Source organism: Symphalangus syndactylus, chromosome 18, assembly GCF_028878055.3.
Source record: "Symphalangus syndactylus isolate Jambi chromosome 18, NHGRI_mSymSyn1-v2.1_pri, whole genome shotgun sequence".
Taxonomy (NCBI): Eukaryota; Metazoa; Chordata; class Mammalia; order Primates; family Hylobatidae; genus Symphalangus; species Symphalangus syndactylus.
Window position 1 is genome coordinate 14,992,096 of NC_072440.2, and position 19,327 is coordinate 15,011,422.

A 19,327-nucleotide genomic window follows, 5' to 3' on the forward strand; every position below is an offset into this window, starting at 1 on the left:
CCAGGCTGAAAGCACACAGGCACTGTCAGCGCTGAGGCCCCAGATATGACCTCCCAACATTCTGAACCAAATACATCAGAAATCTTACTTTTTAGATTGCTATTCTCTTTAGGAAAACTTTTTTATTTATTTATGTTTTGAGACGAAGTTTTGCTCTGCCACCCAGGCTGGAGTGCAGTGGCGCAATCTCAACCTAGAGGTTGCGGTGAACCCGGGTTCAAGCGATTCTCCTGCCTCAGCCTCCCGAGTAGCTGGGACTACAGGCGTGCACCACCAGGCCCGGTTAATTTTTGTATTTTTAGTAGAGACGGGGTTTCACCATGTTGGCCAGGCTGGTCTCGAACTCCTGACCTCAAGTGATCCACCCGCCTTGGTCTCCCAAAGTGTTGGGATTACAGGTATGAGCCACCACACCCCGCCTAGGAAAACTTTCTAATCAGTCCTGAATTATAGGCAGTCCTCCCTTTGCATGGTTCTGATACATACAAGTTTCAGTTATCCTGGTTAAGTTAAATAACAGCAGTCACCCAACCGCATGGTTCAAATTTCGGTTCTCGGCACATTAACTGGGTAACTGCATAAAGTACAAGCTCTGCTGCCCGCTCTCCAGTCCACAAATCAAAATGTAGATAACAGATGTGTATAATGATCACTGACCAATTGCAACACTTTTTTCAAAGTCAGTCTCTGATGGTCCCTGAGTATCTGTCAGCAGTTCATGCACAGACAGCAAAGTGTGACCTGTGTTACCTCCTTGTCTGCCAGTGTAAAACCCACGTGGCATTCTGTAAAAATGGATACAAGAAAAAGCAACTGGCCAACACAGATGGAAGTGCAGCAAATCAGTGAAAAACGATCATGTTCTGAACGGCAAACACTACTCAAAATACTATGTTCCCACTGTTTTATTTTTTATTTTTATTTTTGGAGATGGAATCTCACTCTGTCACCCAGGCTGGAGCGCAGTGGTATGATCTTGGCTCACCGCAACCTCCACCTCCCAGGTTCAAGTGATTCTTCTGCCTCAGCCTCCCCAGTAGCTGGGCTTACAGGCGCATACCATCACGCCCAGCTAATTTTTGTATTTTTAGTAGAGACAGGGTTTCACCATGTTGGCCAGGCTGGTCTCAAACTCCTGGCCTAAGGTGATCCACCTGCCTCGGACTCCCAAAGTGCTGGGATTACAGGCGTGAGCCACCGTACCTGGCCCCAATGTTTTAAATTATAGGGCACTAAATATTCATTTTACTGTACAATCTTTTTCATTTCTCTGTATGGTTACAACCAAACAGTAAAATATGTTGGTTATGTTTATAACCAATAGACCAATAGTACAACAGCTTTCAATGTTCTGACAGGCTTTGACCGGGTGTAGTAGCTCATGCCTGTAATCCCATCACTTTGGGAGGCTGAGGTGGGCGGATCACCTGAGGTCCAAAGTTCGAAACCAGCCTGGCCAACATGGTGACACTCCGTTTCTACTAAAAATGTAAAAATTAGCTGGGCATGGTGGTGGGCGCAAAATGCAAAAATTAGCTGGGCATGGTGGTCGCCTATCATCTCAGCTCCTCGGGAGGCTGAGACAGGAGAATTGCTTGAACTCGAGAGGCGGAGGTTGCAGTGGGCCGAGATTGCACCACTGCATTCCAGCCTGGGTGGCAGAGAGAGTATCTGTCTCAAAAAAAAAACAAAAAAACAGTTTTTAAAGATTACGGAACAATTGTCATTTTCCCCGTGGTTTACTAAGATCGCACAGTTTCAGTGTGTAGTCATTTTGGAAGCCCTGCATTGTGCCGCAAAGAGAGGACTGGCTGGAGTTTTCAAAAGCAACATGCTGGGAAAAAAAAGCCCAAATAAGGCTTGCTTCCTGCCAGTTGCCTATCCTTTTCACTGTGCCCCTGGCCACCAGGAGTCGGAGGGTGACAAAGTCTCCTGTTCCTGCTCCGGTCAGCTCTCTCAACCATGGATCTGGGGGGGCTGGTGGAGGTGCAATAAACATACCATCCCCCCATACTCAGTGAGTGCATGCTCTAGTCCTCAGAGGCCCTTTTGGGGTGGCTGTACTTTATATTCCTGGAGAAGCTGTAAGCTGGACCCCAGTTCAGGGCTGGCTGCCCCCACCATGCTATGAGGTGTGGGATCTGAGAGCTAAGTGAAGCCCAAAGACGTGGCCTGGGCTGAGAGAACCAGCACTCAGGTGCTGGGATGGGGGTGGCTCCTGCTCCTGCACTGGGCCATCACCAGACCTTGGGGATCGGGCAGTACTGCAGGTGCACGGAAGCACGGGGCAAAATACTAACGTTCTTGCACAGCTCTGTGGGCAGTGCTGAGGCAGGCCAGTCACAGGCCTCCGTTCACAGCCACCTGACAGGTGATGTTAGTGTCCCCATTTTATGGATGGGGAAGCTGAGGTTCAGGCTAACAGCGCAGCTGAGTGGTTCCAGCCCTGCAGCCTGGCCCTGCTCCTGGCCAGCAGCTTCTCTTAGTAGCAGGACTGGCTTTGAGGCCTAACATCCTCCCTTGCACAACTGTGAAATCAGCGCAGTGGCATTAACAAGGCTGAGGTTCATCCTGTGATCACAGACATTGGTGCCCCGAGTGACCCTTGGCAGGCAGCCCCCGCCCCAGCCGTCCCCCCAACCTTCTCCTACTGTCCCCGGGACCTGTCCTCTGGTCCTCCAAGGACCAAGCTGTGACCTCAACCTCATGGAGTGATCCCCACGTCCATGCAGTATCTGTCTCAAAGTTACCGCAGGCATTACTTGCAGGGCCACTTTGGGTGATGCCAGAGAGCAGGGCACCAGGTGAGAAGGGAGGGTCTTCATAGAAGGCATGAGGCTGAGCCTGAGGGCGTCTGCTCAGCAAGTCAGGGCTGGAGGGCAGGCCCCAGTGCTTGCTAGCACGCCATGTGACTCTGGACGAGACCCCTTCCCTGTCTGGGCCTCGGCACCCTTGTCTGTGGCCTGAGATCCATGTGAACATACAGCAGGAGGTGAGGCAGGAGAGTAGGGTCTGGAGGCAGGGAACCTAAGGCCAATTCACACTGACTTCCTAGAACTAAATCCAAAGGAAGTCCCCAATATTCCATGCCCAAGTAACAAAAGGACCAGACGCTACTTCCTTTGCAACCCTCTTTTCTGCACGGCAGATGAAAAACTGCAAGGACCTCTGATTAGTCCCCTACCACAATTGGTTGGGCCAAGTCTTCATCTGCATAGGAGTATAACTTCGTAACTTCAGCTTCTGATTGGTCACTTTCCACAACCAATCGGACGTTTGCATAGGGTGCTTCACTTCAGGTTCTGATTGGTCGCTTTCCACAACCAATCACAATGCTTGTGGGCCACTACTTCATTTACATAGGGTGTACCCCAAGTAATCAATGGGAAAGCTCTAGAGGGTATTTCAACCCCAGAAAATTCTGTAACCAGGCCCTTGAGCTGCTTGCCTGCTCCCACCCTGGGGAGTGTGCTTTCGTTTTCAATACATCTCTGCTTTTGTTCCTTAATTCTTTCCTTGCTTTGTTTGTGTGTTTTGTTCAATTCTTTGTTCAAAGCACCAAGAACCTGGACACTCTCCACTGGTAACAGAGGGTCCCGGAGTCAACTGGGATCAGGAGCAGCTGGAGCCCAGATGAGTGCTGGCCCTCTTCCTGCCCATGATGAGTGCGGGCGTGAATGCTGACAAAGGAATAAATGAATAAATGAATGCCTCCTTCAGGACCAAATGGCCCCTCAGCTCACAAGGGCTGGAAATCCCGGGGAGGCCCTAACGAAGCCCTACCTGGGGCGGCTCCAACCCACTGGCCACCCCTCAGGCTCCCCTTGCCTCTTCTGACATTTCCTCTCACCCCGCAGCTCACAGTGAATGAACTCAGCGCACTCCTTTTCTGGACAGGGGTGAGGGGTATCACTGGCTGAGCATCACCCCCATTTACACTGTTCCCACCAACTCTCCCGGACCCCAATGAGAGCACAGACGCGGCCTCAGATCTGAACTGACCACAGGCTGAGGATGAGTGGCCAGTTCGGGCCCCACTGCCCCTGGCCAGGAATGCTGCCAAAGGCCTCGTCCACCTCTCAAGCCTGTAGGTAGTGGGTGCTCACAATGAATGCTAAATGGATGGGCGACTTCCACTTGGCAGCTGCCAGCACCTGGGTTCCCCTCATTCCTGACCTGTGAGACCCCTTCCAGGCAGGGGAGGGGTCGCACACCAACTCCAGCCATGCAAAAGCCCTACAAGATGAGAACCATGTTCGTTCCAGAGATGGGGAGACTGAGGCTCTGGGAGCACACAGTTGAAGTCAAAGGCTGGACCAGGGAACCCAAGGTTGGAGCCCTAGTCCTGCAGATGAAAAACAGGCATCCTTCCTATAGGACACGAACAGAGGGCCTGCCCAGTCCGGGATTGTGGGAAACTTCAAAGTCAAGTAGCTTAAATCCAAACAGCACCTCTGGCCTGCACGTGAGACCTGCTGCTGACAGGCTGCGGGCATGGCCACCTGGCCTGAGCTGAGCTGAGCATGGGCTCCCTGACAGTGGGAGGGGACCACTCCCTAAGGGGAACCCCAAGCCAGCCCCATGCATGCTAGGAATAGAGGACATCATGCCAGGGAGGGAGAAGAGGAGGTGTGGGTGGACTCATATCACAGGAGGGAAGCCCAGGGGATGAAGCTGCAGCAAATCCCAGGCCCTAGGGGCTAGCAGGCCACAGAGGGGACGGCCTGGGTGTACATGGGATGTCAGCCTCAAGAAAGACAGCTGTGGGAAGGGTCTGCAGGGCCAGAAAGCAGAGGCTGGGACACCCCATCCAGGGGGTTTGCTGCTTCCTGGGTGCAGCTAGGCCAGCAGGACCTGCTGCTGGAGTTGGGTAGGGACATATCATCTGTGACTTGGCCAGGAGCCAGCAGGAGAGGGCCTGCAGGGAGCAGGTGGCCCCAGCTCCTGTCCATGAGCTCCTGAGCTACCCTGAGGACTCAGATGCACGCTTCTCACGGTCAAAGGCAGAACAGTATGAGCCACATGGGACGCTAGAAGAGAGGCTGCCCCAGACAGACACCCCGGCTGTATTCTGCAGGGACAACATAGGCGGCACATAGCAGCCCAGGCCACTAAGCACAGGGGAAATGGACTTCATGGCTGAGCACAACGAGGGCGCCCGGGGCCTCAGATTCTGTCTAAGAGGGTGGGTCACATAATAATGACATGTCAGGGATAATGTCTCCAAAGCCATCAAGATAAAAAGAGGTTTGGGTCCTTAAATCCGCAGCCCTCTGGACAGAGAATGACTTATTTGTTAAGATTTTTTTCTTGTTTTCTCAGCCAGGTGCAGTGGCTCATGCCTATAATCCCAGCACTGAGGCAGGAGGACTGCTTGAGCCCAGGAGTTTGAGACCAGCTTGGGCAACAGAGCAAGACCTCGACTCTACAAAAAATAAAAAAAATTAGCTGGGCTTGGTGCTGGACGCCTTTAGTCCCAGCTCCTCAGGAGGCTGAGGTGGGAGCATCACTTGAGCTCACAAGTTGCAGGCGGCAGTGAGCGATGTTCACGCCACTGCTCTTCAGCAACAGGTTGAGACCTAGTCCCTTAAAAAAAAAAAAAAAAAAAGATTTTTCTCTACCTGTAAAAATGATTATACAAAGTGTGTTCATTTCTGTACCTTAGGAGGAAGAAAGGTGATCAAAGGAAGGGATCAAGAAAATAGCTAGACAACTGGACATTATACAAATTAAAACTTTTTGTGCTTCAAAGGACACAGAAAGAAAGTGAAATGACAGCTCACAGAACGGGAGGAAAGATTTACAAACGAGTATCTAACAGACTCTAGATCCACAATATATAAAGAACTCTCATAGCTCAATAATACAAAGACAAATAACCCAACTGAAAAATGGGCAAGGGATGGGAACAGACAGTTCTCCAAAGATATCTAAATGAACAATAAACACCTGAAAAGATGCTCAATATCATCAGTCATCAGAGAAATGCAAATCAAAACCACAAACAGATGCCATTTCTCAGAATGAAAGCACTGGAAATTAACATGTGTTGGTGAGAGCGTGGACAAACTGAACTCTCCCGCCCTGCTTATACGCTGCTAAGTGGGACAGTGAAATGGTACAGCCACGGTGGGAAAGGCAAGAGTACCTCAAAAAGATAACCACAGAGTTATCATGGGACCCAGCAATTCCACTGGTAGGTATACGAACCTAAGAGAAATGAGGCCAGGTGCGGTGGCTCAGGCCTGTAACCCCAGCACTTTGGGAGGCTAAGGCTGGCAGATCACTTGAGGTCAGGAATTCAAGGCCAGCCTGGCCAACACGGTGAAACCCTGTCTCTACTAAAAATATAAAAATTAGCCAGGCGTGGTCGTGCACACCTGTAATCCCAGCTACTCGGGAGGCTGAGGCACAAGAATCGCTTGAACCCAGGAGGCGGAGGTTGCAGTGAGCCAAGATCGCCCCACTGCACTCCAGTCTGGGCGACAGATCAAGACTCAGTCTCAAAAAAAAAAAAAAAAAAAAAAAAAAGATGAAAACATGCATCCACACAAATTCTTGCACACAGATGTTCACAGCAGCGTTATTCATCACAGCCGAAAGGTAGAAAGAATCCACGTCCATCAGCCGAGGTGGATGCGCATATGCTGTGCTTTCCATACACACAATGGAATATGACATGGCATGAAAAGAAGTGAAGCAGGCAGGCCGGGTGCAATGGCTCACGCCTGTAATCCCAGCACTCCGGGAGGCCGAGGCAGGTGGATCACCTGAGGTTGGGAGTTCAAGACCAGCCTGACCAACATGGACAAACCCCGTCTCTACTAAAAATACAAAATTAGCCGGGCGTGGTGGCACATGCCTGTAATCCCAGCTACTTGGGAAGCCGAGGCAGGAGAATCGCTTGAACCCGGGAGGCGGAGGTTGAGGTGAGCCAAGATCACGCCATTGCATCCACCCTGGGCAACAAGAGTGAAACTCCGTCTCCAAAAAAAAAAAAAAAAAGGGTAAAAGCGAAGCAAGGGTACGTGTTCCTCCCTGAGCGGACCTCAAGAGCACTGCACTGAGTGAGAGAAGCCAGGCGTGAAGGGCCACCCGCTGTACCTCCATCGATATAGAATGTCCAGAATAGGCACATCCACAGACAGAAAGCTGTCTGTGGTCATTGCCAGGGCTGGGGAAAGGATAATGAGGAGGGGCTGCTAAAGCTTTCTTGCTGGGGTGATGAAAATCTCCTGGATACCGGGCATGGTGGCTCACGCCTGGAATCCCAGCACTTTGAAAGGCTGAGGCGGGTGGATCATCTGAGGTCAGGAGTTTGAGACCGGCCTGGCCAACATGGTGAAACCCTGTCTCTACTAAAAATATAAAAATTAGCCAGGCGTGGTGATGCATGCCTGTAATCCCAGCTACTTGGGAAGCCGAGGCAGGAGAATCGCTTGAACCCGGGAGGCAGAGGTTGCAGTCAGCTGAGATGGCACCGCTGCACTCCAGCCTGAGCAACAAGAGTGAAACTACACCTCAAAAAAAAAGGGTAGTGGGGGGACCATTTGGATGCTGGTGTAATCAATGTCTCTAGTAACAGACTTGACTCTCTCATGGGATCAAAGCTAGTGACCAATTATGGATTTAATGCATAATTAAAGTCATTTCATTTTTTTTCTTTTGAGACAGGGTCTTACTCAGTTACCCAGGCTGAAGTGCAGTGGTACAGTCTTGGCTCACTGCAGGCTCCTCCTCCGGGCTCACATGATTCTCATGCCTCAGCCTCCTGAGTAGCTGGTACTACAGGTGCCTGCCACCATGCCCAGCTAATTTTTTGTATTTTTGGTAGAGACAGGGTTTCGTCATGTTGCCCAGGCTGGTCTTGAACTCCTGAACGCAAGCAATCCTCCTGCCTTGGCCTCCCAAAGTGCTGGGATTACACGGTGAGCCACTGTGCCCAGGCTAATGTCATTGAATTTAATGTGGCCACGCCGTCCAGAAGAAGAGCCAGGGTAGGGCAGGAGGCTGAACAACCCAGTGGCCCTGACGTCAGGGGCTTGAGCTCCAGCTCTATTCATTATTAGCCCTGTGACCTCAAGCAACCCACGTCAACCGCTCTGTGCCTCAGACTCCTCACCTGTAAAATGGAGATAACAAGGCATCCACTCCTCAGGGCTGCAGTGAAGAGTGGATGAGTATTTTTTAATTGACTTTTAAAAAACGTTAACACATATTAATAGAGAAGGTGTCTTGCCATGTTCAGCCCAGGCTGGTCTCAAACTCCTGGCCTCTAGCGATCCCCCTACCTTGGCTTCCCAACGTGCTGAGATTACAGGCATGAGCCACTGCTCTAGGCCATGGACGGGTTTGGTGTGAAAAACTCCTGGTCTAAGGCTGGCACAGAACAAGGCTTCAGTAAAAAGACCCCGCTATTATTCCTTAAACATTCCAGCACTTCATTCTGAACTGGCTAAAAAGAAGTTGCCCCAGATAACCTAACTGTCCAGGGGCTCAAAGTTTAACACAGCCCCCGATTTTTACCCATTTCTTGGGTAGAATCCTGGGGCTGGCGAGGGGAGCCTGGGGCCCAGGGCAGCTTCTCTGTGTCCCCACCCCCAGCACACACTCCTGGGGAGGCCGCCTGCTCTGTGTCAGCCCTGCGGAGAGGCAGCAGCAAGAATCATCCAATTACCAATGCTGTTCACGCCAAGGAGGGGCAGGGGAGAAGGATGTCCAAAGCTGGGGACTGTGCGTGCCACTGGATTCGTAAATTTGAAAGTAACTCCTTTTCTTGTTGCTTAAATACCCAGCTGGTCGGGCATGGTGGCTCACACCTGTAATTCTAACACTTTGAGAGGCCAGAGGCGGGAGGATGGCTTGAGGCCAGGAGTTCGAGACCAGCCTGGGTAGTGAGACTCCCATCTCTGCAAAAAATAAAAAATTAGCCGGGCATGGTTGTACATACCTGTAGTCCCAGCCACTCAGGACGCTGAGGTGGGAGGGTTGCTTCAGCCTAGCAGGCGGAGGTTGCAGTGAGCTGAGATTGCACCACCACACTCCAGCCTGGGCAAGAGCAAGACCCCGTCTCAAAAACCTAACCAACCCGCACCCCGGCAGATCCTTTAGGCTCCTGTTTCTTGAAGCAGAGGCTCATCAGGAAACTGAGCTCCCGGAGCCCCACCCAGCGGTGGGCCAGATAAGCCAGAGAAAAGCAGGACACCCTGAACAAGTGGCATGTATTGGGCCTCAGTTTACCCACATGTAATGGCCCCTTCAGCTTTGCCACACAGGGTGGAGGGGGGCGCCTGCATATGAAAGTCTGGCCAGTCCACTCACTCTTCTTCTGAATAACAAGGGGAAGGGTGACTGCCTATTTTGCCAGTATTCTTTTGACACAGGGACAAGGTAACAGGGTCAGGGCCAAAGGAAATAGCACAGAGCTGGGAACTGCCTCCTTGGAGCAGCTGTGTGATCTGGGGCGAGTCACTTGACCTCTCTGAGCTTTGGCCTCCTCCACTACAAACGGCAACCCTAGACTCCCTTGAAGCTCCTGCCACCTGGCTTGGGGCAGCAGCTTGGTGGGTGTGTGTCCAGCCTGCTGCTTCGCAATCCTCATTTCCTGGCTATTCACAGGAAATGAGGGGTGTTTGGCAAGGCTGGAATTGCTTTTCCGGGAATGACACTCCCGTCATTAGGCAGGTGGGTCCTTCCTCTTTAACAGAATAAATATCCTTCAAGATGCTCAGCACCAGTGGGGGCCGTCGGCGTCATCTCCAGCCACTGTCCAAGTCCCACCCTGTTTCCCCTTGAAGAACTTTCTCTGGGGCTGTGGGGGCGCAGGGCCACCAGGCCTGAAGTGGTTTGTGGAGGTCACGGCCCACATGGCAGCTCGGGAAACCACGTCCTAGCCCCGCGGCCACTGCTAACTTGGGCCTCGCTCTCCTGTTGACAGATGGCCTCTAGGGGAGGAAGCCCAGGCGTGGCTGGTGGGTCAGGGGCCTGGCTGGGGCCTTCAACTCTGGGCCTAGCCCTCCCTGCCACTCAAGGACCCTGGCCCAAGGTGGGACAGGCACTCACCGGACGCCCTCGTTGAGGCTGAAGAGCTCCTGGTCGGGCAGCCCCTTGCGCTGGAAGACGGCGATCACCCCGTTGTGGATGCTGTGGGCAGAGGGAAGAGAACGCTGCGGTCCTGAGGTCTGAGAGCTCCCTGGTTGCCCATCAGCCCCCTTCCTCTTTCCCTCTCTCCTAGAAGGGCAGGATCGCCATCCCTGCAGGACCCTGCTCATACCCACTTCAATTCCGAGGCCCTGCACCCCCCAGCCCGGCCCTGCTGGAGCCCAGCCTGTATCACCAGATGCCCTCTGGTCACTGCCCCAGGACCTTGCTCCCGTGTCCTCTGCACACACTATGCAGCCAAACCTCAGACAGCTTCCTTTCTGGGTTCTTAACCCCACCTTGCCCAGGCCAGAAACCAGGAAACCCCTGCACCCTTCCCACCCCCCAACACATCCAAGTCCTGTGGACTATTGTCCCTTCTCTACCTCCAGGGCCACCCCCAGTTCAGGAGCATCACTGCATCCCTAGCCAACTGTGGGGCTCCCGACCCCCTCATGCTTCCTGCCCCTGTTTGTAAAACTCTCTAAGGCTGCCGGGCGCGGTGGCTCACGCCTGTAATCCCAGCACTTTGGAAGGCCGAGGTGGGTGGACCACAAGGTCAGGAGATCGAGATCATCTGGCGAACATGGTGAAACCCCGTCTCCACTAAAAATACAAAAAATCAGCAGGGCGCGATGGCGGGCGCCTGTAGTCCCAGCTACTCAGGAGGCTGAGGCAGGAGAGTGGCATGAACCCGGGAGGCAGAGCTTGCAGTGAGCCGAGATCGCGCCACTGCACTCCAGCCTGGGCGATAGAGTGACACTCCATCTCAAAAAAACCAAACAAAACAAAACAAAATGAAACAAAACTCTCTAAGGCAGGAGCTGGCAAACATTTTCCGTGAAGGGATAGAAAACAAATCTTTTAGGCTTCATGGGTCACCGGTCTCTGTTACAACTGCTCAACGTGACTGTTGTGATGTGAAGGTAGCTGTGGCAGAGCAGGGCATGGTGGTTCACGCCTGTAATCCCAGCACTCTGGGAAGCCAAGGCAGGAGGACTGCTTGAGACTAGGAGGTCAAGACCAGCCTGGGCAACATAGTGAGACCCTGCCTCTACAAAAACCAAAAACAGGCCAGGCGTGGTGGCTCACTCCTGTAATCCCAGCACTTTGGGAGGCCAAGATGGGTGGATCACCTGAGGTCAGGAGTTCAAGACCAGCCTGGTCAACATGGTGAAACCCTGCCTCTACTAAAAATACAAAAATTAAGCCGAGCGGGGTGGCTCACACCTGTAATCCCAGCACTTTGGGAGGCTGAGGTGGGCGAATCACCTGAGGTAGGGAAGTCCAGCCCATTTCTACCTCCTAGAGCTCTCCCCGTATCCCTTCCTGGCTTGCCTGGACCTTGGATGACACGAGCTGGCCTCCCACCTCTCCACCACATCCACCCTCTGTGGAGGTCGCAGTTCCTTCCCTGCCCAGGGCTTTTGCCCAGCGGGCACAGCCTGAGGTCCTGCAGGCGGCATCCAGGCTCCTCCCAACACGGCCCCTCCCCACACTCCCGGGCATCCTGAGCTCTCACCCCAGAGGCTGCAGGACCCTCCGGGCAGCGCCACATCTCTGGGTCTTAGTAGCAACTGCCTCTCCTGTCTGGAAGGCCCTTCTCGTCCCTATCCATGAGGCAAGCAGCTATTCATCTTGATTCAGAGGCCACCACCTTCAAGAAGCCCTCTGACCTCCGACCCCTCCCTTCCCAGTGCAGGCTCTCCACTAGCGCTTCGCTGATTCACTTTCCTGGTCATGAGTGCCTGCTGCTGGCCACGAGGTCCTCAGGGTGAGAACCAGGTCTGGGTACAACAGCCACCTCCCACCCAGGACCTGGCTGCAGCTCTAAGGCTCCTATGGCAGACTGGCACCACACTTCTCACCTTGGAGAGGACAGCTGTCCACACGATGCTGCCCCCACCACAAAGCAGGCAGCTGCCACCGTGCTCCTAACGTCCTCATCTGCTTTCACTCCACCCTTCCCTGTGACTTGGCCCCCCATTTTGCAGATGAGAAAACCAAGGCCCAGGTGGCTAAGTCCTCTGCTGGAGGTCACAGAGCAGCTGGTATCTTGGACCCCTGTGCACCTGAACTCCCCTGTGCTCCTCCTCCCAGGAAGCACCCCCACACGGAGCCGGGACTGGCTAGGGCTTCGGGTCTCCCTGTCCCCCCTATCCTCCCTGTCCTCCCCGTCCCCCCTGTCCCCCCGTCCTCCCTATCCTCCCCATCCCCCCGTCCTCCCTATCCTCCCCGTCCTATCTTCCCCGTCCCCCCATCTTCCCTATCCTCCCCGTCCTCCCTATCCTCCCCGTCCTCCCTATCCTCCCCATCCTCCCCGTCCTCCCTGGCGCAGGGCAGGGTCACAGGCCGCATATCCCACATGCTTCAAGGAGGCTCTGAGCAGCATGGGGGCTATGCCAGGTTCCACAGCTGGTGCTTGGCCTGGCCCGGCCACAGACTGAGACCCAGCTCTGCCCAGGGCTTCATCAGCTTCTCAGCGGGCACCAGCCGAGATCACGCCAGGTACGTATCCCTGGCCTGGGGTGCCCGACTGCACCGGAATGCTCCTTAGTCCCGTGTCTGGGGACACGGGCTCTCTACCTTCTGTTTCCTGTCTGTAAATCGGGAATCGTGAGAGTGCCACCCCCAGAGAGTTTGAAGGATGAGCCGGCCCAGGGGAGAGGCTGGTGGCTGGTCATCCCCTCATGGCTGGGATGATGCTCCCCTGTGAGAAGCCCTGGGGTGACCCCAGTCCCACAACTATGTCACAGTAGAGCTGCCCCTGCCCCCATTTTCAGACTAAAAAAAGTTGAAAATCCCAAGGGAAGTCCGCTAGGAAACCAGCTGTCTCCCAACGGCAGCCACCCTACGATCCTGGCAGCTGCAGACGCCCTCCCAGCCCTGTGGCAGCTGCTGGGGTGGGTTGGAGGCAGTGGAGATGCCAGGGCCGGCTCCACCCAGCCCTGCATCTGCTGGGAGAGCCTCTGGGATATGGCGGGTGGAGGTACTCCTGGCCACTGTCCCCATACCCTGGATGGAGGTTCAGAGGCACCTTCCCAAGTTCTCTCCTGGAGCCCAGGCCTCCCTTACAGCAGATGGTGGAGCCACTGCTGGACCCAATTCAGGCAGAGGGGACAGTGCAGTGGTGTAGCCAGGGCCTCCAAGGCTCGCAGTGGGCCCCACGCTTCAGCCCTGCTGTCCTCAGTGACCTGCCCTGAGCAGCCTGTCCTTCCTTCCTTTTCATTAACTCCCCTGGGGGCCTCCAGCCCACTCTGGTCGCCCTGCCAGAGGTGACCCTACACCACGGGACCTCTGGATGAGGTTCTCCCTCTGACCTGCGGCCCTCTTGGGTCTGGCGTCACTCACACTGCCCTCCTCACTACCCACTTGAGGCCCCAGGCTGGAGCTGCCCTGGTTTCTTTCTGCCCCGGGGCCTCCATCCCGCTGTTCCCTCTGCCTGGGGCTCGCCCTTCACCTGCCCTCCCTCGCAGCTGTGTGGGAGAGCTCGCTACTTCTTTTTGCGGGATGGAGGAAGTGTCTACCTGGCTTTCGGTTAGACCTCCCGACGCCCCACCTGGCCTCACACTCTGGCTGCACAGAGCAAAGCCCAGTGAGCACCTGCCTGCGAACACCTGCCCGCGAACACCTGCCCGCGAACGGTGTGGCACGCCCTTCCCTCCGCGGAGGCCTGAGCCTCTCCTGGGCTCATCGCCCTGGATGGTCTCCCATCCACGCTCCCCACCCCTGCCTCCTCCCTCTGTGGACTCTGAACTACACTTCTGGGCTGGGTAACTCGGCCAAGTTACCACCTAACCACGCAGTGGTTCAGTGTCTCCATCTGGAAAATGGACTTCTCAGTACAGTGCCTACCGCCTGGGGTGCTGTAAGGTCAGCACGCCCTGCCCTGCCCTGCCCTGCCCTGCGGCCTTTCCTGTGAAGCTATAGGGAGAGGCTTGTATCTACCACACCTTGGCCACACCCGGCCTGGGCCCACCTACTCTGTGGCTTCTCAGTCACCTAACCACCAGCCCCCAGATTACAGGAGAAGACACAGAGTCACACAGCCTGGCACCCGCAGAGGCCCCTCCCCCACCCCCAGGCGCTCAGGACCTCTGCTCCTCTCCACCCCACCCAAACCCTCGGGAGAAGGTGGGGTAAGGGTGTTTGGTAAACAAGAAAGCCTCGCTGGGGGCCACTCAGGGATGGAGGAAGGGCGAGGAGGGTGGGAGGATCTCATGTGACCTGTCATCACCCAAAACAGAAACGAAACCCCAGCTGCCCCTCCGGGCCCTGCAAAGACAGGCCCACCTGGGGCATGTGTAAATGTCGTGGCTTCTGGGTGAGGGCTCGAGTGGAAACGGCCCATGACCTCCCTTGTCCAGATGTGGACCGTCGCCTCTAGGAAGCACCCCAGCCCCAGCAGGCCGTGCCCTCCCAGGGCAGGGCCTTACATCCCAGGAGGGGGGCCAGCCCCTCCTGAGCACTGGGGAGGTACAGGTGAGGGAGAGAAGGGGAGGACCCTTAGGGAGGCTCCATGGTGCCTGGCAGTACTCAGACCTGCTGCCACTGGGGCTTGGGCTGAAGAGGAAGGGCTGAGGCCCTAAGGGCTGATCTAGGGGCCCCGTCTGTCCAGAACAGGCCATGGGAGGGGGGGTGGGACAGTGCCATGCCCACGGCCTCCCTTTGGCTGCCTGCCCACCCGCCTCACATCCCACCTCCACCCTCCACCTCCCCAGCATGAGGCCGGGTGGGGAGGGGCTGCGGGTAGGGGGTCAGAGTGGTGTACCACCGTACACGCGAGGAAAAAGCAGCTCAGTGTGTGGGTTTCCGTGGCTGCCATAACAGATTACCCCTAACTCGGTGGCTGAAAACAACTCAAATTTGTTCTCTTACGGTTCTGAGGTCGGAAGTTCTTTTTCTCTGTTTGTTTTTTTGAGATGGAGTTTCATTCTGTCACCTAGGCTGGAGTGCAGCGGTGTAATCTCAGCTCACTGCAACCTCTGCTTCCCAGGTTCAAGCAATTCTCCTGCCTCAGCCTCCAGAGGAGCTGGGATTACAGGTGCGCGCCACCATTCCTGGATAATTTTTGAATTTTTAGTAGAGATGGGGTTCCACCATGTTGGCCAGGCTGATCTCGAACTCCTGACCTCAGGTGATCCGCCTGCGCTGGCCTTCCAAAGTGCTGGGATTACAGGTGTGAGCAACTGTGCCTGGCCTGGAAGTTCTAAATCAGTTTCCCTAAACTAAAATCAAGGTGTTGGTGGGGCCGTTCCTTCTGGAGGCTCGGGCAGGGGGAGAAATACCTGTCCCCACCTTTTCCAGCTCCCAGAGGTGCCCACATTCTTTGGCTTAGGGCCCCTTCCTCCATCTTCACAGCCAGCAGCGTGACACCTTCCAAGCTCCCTGTGCCCGTCACTGCATCTCTGTCCCTTTTACCCCCGCCTCTCCCTCACACGGACCCTTGTGATTACAAAGTCCTTTTCAACACATAAAGCCTCAGGGTCACAGGTTCTGGGAGCTAGGGCAAGAAATCTGCCCAGGCTGCTTCCGAGGGGCAGGGAGCTTGGGACCCAGAGCAAGCAGGCAGGGGTGGTGGGGAGCCGAACACAGGCCCCTTCACTGCCCCCAGGCCTCCATCCAGCCTGGAGGCTTCAGCCAACATCCTCTGGCCTTCAGAGACTACCATGAGCACGTGCTTCCAGTGAGACCTAGGTTGAATCCCAGCTTCCGTCCCAACTCACTGCATGAACCTGGGCAGTCCCTGTACCGTTTTTTGTTTTTTTGAGACAGAGTCTCACTCTGTCCCCAAGGCTGGAGTGCAACAGCATGATCTTAGCTCACTACAACCTCCACCTCCCAGGTTCAAGTGATTCTCCTGCCTCAGCCTCCTGAGTAGCTGGGACTACGGGCACCTGCCACCATGCTGGGCTAATTTTTATATTTTTAGTAGAGACGGGGTTTCACCATGTTGGCCAGGCTGGTCTTGAACTCCTGACCTCAGATGATCCACCTGCATTGGCCTCCCAAAGTGCTGGGATTACAGGCATGAGCTACCTCCCTGTACCGTTCTGAGCCTCAGTTTGCTCATCTGCAAAACGAGAGTATTGAGCTCACCTTAAAGGTTACTGTGGGGAATGAAAGCTCATCCATAGGGCCCAGTACAGGTCAGGGTGTAGGTGGTACTATTGCTGTGTAATGGGGAGCACAGTGTTGCTGGGGGAGACACGGGTGCAGGGTTGGGGCAGGTGGCTGGAGTGGTCACAGCCTCAGCTGGTTCCTGTCCAGGACCAGGGAGTGCAGACAAGGTCCTTTAGGGCCCTGCCCTTGTGCTCTGACCCTAGCTATGGAAGCCAGCTCTTGCCACCAACACCCATCTCGCCCTGGCCCCACCTGGGACATGAACGCACATGTGTCCCTGTGTCCCGGCCCCATGTGAGACCTAGGTTCAGACCCTGGGCCCTGACATTAGCAGGGGATCTTGATCGAGTGCCTTTCCTCCTCTGGCATCGGTTTCCCTATTTGTTTTTTGTTTGTTTTTTGAGTTGGAGTCTCGCTCTGTCACCTAGGCTGGAGTGCAGTGGCGCGGTCTCGGCTCACTGCAACCTCCGTCTCCCGGGTTCAAGCGATTCTCCTGCCTCAGCGTCCCGAAGTAGCTGGGATTACAGGCATGAGCCACCACGCCCGGCCAGGTTTCCCCATTTGTAGGCTGAAGACAGTCACCCCAGCCTTGGAGGTAGATTTGTTCGGAGTGAGAACTGAATCATCGACGGCCCTGCACGAGGCTGGCATCTTGGGGCCACGCACTACTCCTGCCTGCCTGGGCCTCCACTTTAAGCGGAAGGTGGGCCCGGCTCTCTAAAGCCTCAAGCATTTGGGAGACACAGGCCTGGCAAGGAGGAAGTGTCCCATCATGGTTGAGGCCCTCTGGCCCAAACACATCGAGGGGTCTGTGTTGGGGTGGACTGCAGGGGTGGGGCTTGGGGAGCTCCTCCCACCCCCAGCTGGGGTCTCTGCAGTGGTGAGCTCTGCTGGGGATCCCCAGACAGAGGTGAGGGCAACTGGCGGGGCACTGGCTCAGAGGGCTTGGTATGCCCACATGCCCTCATGGCATTCTGGGGCCCGCTCTGGATCTGGGGCATCTTTTGGGAGTTTCTCTAGAGCCTCTGGGGCTGGGAGAGGCAGGAGGGGATGGCAAGATGTATCCCTGCCAGGAGGCAGAGGCTGGGGCCAGGCCTAGGGCACAAGCACAGAGCCCACCAAGGGCACGCTGGCAGCTGGGGCCTAGTCAGGGGTCACGGGGCCGCCTGACCCTGCTGGAGCCCCCAAGCAGGGCACCCTCATGCCCTGGCTCCTAAGGCTGGCGTGCAGGCCCTCCTCCACACAGGCCCTCCCTGGGGCCACTTCAGCTCTGCCTGCAGGGCACGCCCCAGTGGCCGGCCACTCCTGTCCCACCTCCTTCTCCTCCTCCAGCGGGAAGATGTGAAAGTACACCTTGGCCCCGCAGCCCAAGAGCACAGCCTTCATGGCTGGAAGCCCCGTAGGGGCACAGAGGCTAGACCCAGGGAGGAGTGAACTGCAGCTGCCAGGGATCTAGCAGGGAACAGGGACAGGGGCCCTTGAGGAGGGAGGAAGAAAGGAAGGGGATAAGGATGAGGGTGTCAGGGGTATGGCAGGTCAGCCTTCGTATCTTCATCTGTCACCCCACCTGCCTGGGAGAGCTCGATGGGGACACATCTCTGCCGCCTTGGCACTGGGCGGCAGATCTGTCACAGGCTAGGGGCAAAACCTGACCAATAAATAAGGAGTGGGCACTCAGGAAACAACCTCTGCAGTCCTGGTTTATGTTCTGTAAGGGGGGCCCAGCCGGCAGGCCGGCCCGGCATCCATGGCTCCCTTACAAACATTTCCTGGCCCAATTGCAGTGGCTCATGCCTGTAATCCCAGCACTCTGGGAGACTGAGGCAGGTGGATTGCTTGAGCTCAGAAGTTTGAGATCAGCCTGGGCAACGTGGTGAAACCCTATCTCCACCAAAAATACAAAAAAAAAAAAAAAAAATTAGCCGGCGTGATGGCACACACCTGTAACTACTTGGGAGGCTGAGGCGGGAGGATCACTGGAGCCTAGGAAGTCAAGGCTGCCTGAGCCATGATTGTGTCACTGTACTCCAGCCCAGGTGACCGAGCAAGACCCTCTCTCAAAAGAGAAAAGCCAAACATTTCCTGCACACCTACAGAATCAACATCCGTGGAGGAAAGAATGGAAGGCAGACCGCAGCGAAATGCTCAGCATTCCAGGGCCCCTGGTTTGCCTTCTTCCCAGCACCAAGCCCACCTGCATTTACTTATCTCCTTGTTTATTTACCAATGCCTCCCTCTGGGAACTCTAAGCTCCAGGAGACTGTTCGCTACTGAATCTATGCCCTGAGCAGCCCAGTGCTGGCACAGTCAATGAATGAATGAATCAATGAATGAATGAATGAATCAATCAATCAATGACTCAGTTCTCATGACAGAGCAAGCCTTACACTTGATGGAAATAGGGTCTTTGCAGCGGTATTTAATTAAGGATCTGGAGATGATCCTTAACTAAGGATGGGCCCTAAATCCAATAACCAGTGTTTTTACAAGAGAAAGGAGAGGGAGCCTGGTGTGGTGGCTCATGCCTGTAATCCCAGCACTTCTGGAGGCTGAGGCGGGCGGATCACCAGAGGTCAGGAGTTCGACACTAGCCTGGCCAACAAGGTGAAACCCTGTCTCTACTAAAAATACAAAAATTAGCTGGGCATGGTGGTGGGCGCCTATAATCCCAGCTACTTGGGAGGCTGAGGCAGGAGAATTGCTTGAACCCAGGAGACAGAGGCTACAGTGAGCTGAGATCGCACCATTGCACTCCAGCCTGGACAGTAACAGTGAAACTCCATCTCAAGAAAGAAAAAAAAAAAAAAGAGAGAGAGAAAGGAGAGGGAGATTTAGACATGGAAATGAAAGCCATGGGGAGGTACATATTGGAGTGATGCAGCCACAAGCCAAGGAGCCACCAGAAGCTTCAAGAAGCAGGGAAGGCTCCTCCCCTAGAGCCTGTGGTGGGGGCGACACCTGGACTTCAAGCTTCTGGCTCCAGAACTGTGAGGGAACAAATTTCTGCTGTTTTAGGCCACCTAGTCTGTGGTCTTTGTTACAGCAGCTCTGGGAAGCTAATACA

At 55.0% G+C, this 19,327-nt stretch overlaps 1 protein-coding gene across 7 annotated transcripts in view; it reads right to left on the reverse strand.

Annotated features, from left to right (window-relative positions):
* PRR5 (proline rich 5) overlaps nt 1-19,327 on the reverse strand; it is a 71,424-nt gene that overhangs the window by 14,527 nt on the left and 37,570 nt on the right. For 6 of the 7 annotated variants that reach the window (XM_063622975.1, XM_063622978.1, XM_063622976.1 and 3 more), the window contains one exon: nt 10,063-10,143. In XM_063622975.1, the coding sequence (XP_063479045.1) occupies nt 10,063-10,143 (81 nt within the window). Of the gene's footprint in view, nt 1-10,062; nt 10,144-13,154; nt 13,246-19,327 lie in introns of those variants that run through there. The other variant, XM_063622980.1, reaches the window with a different exon arrangement.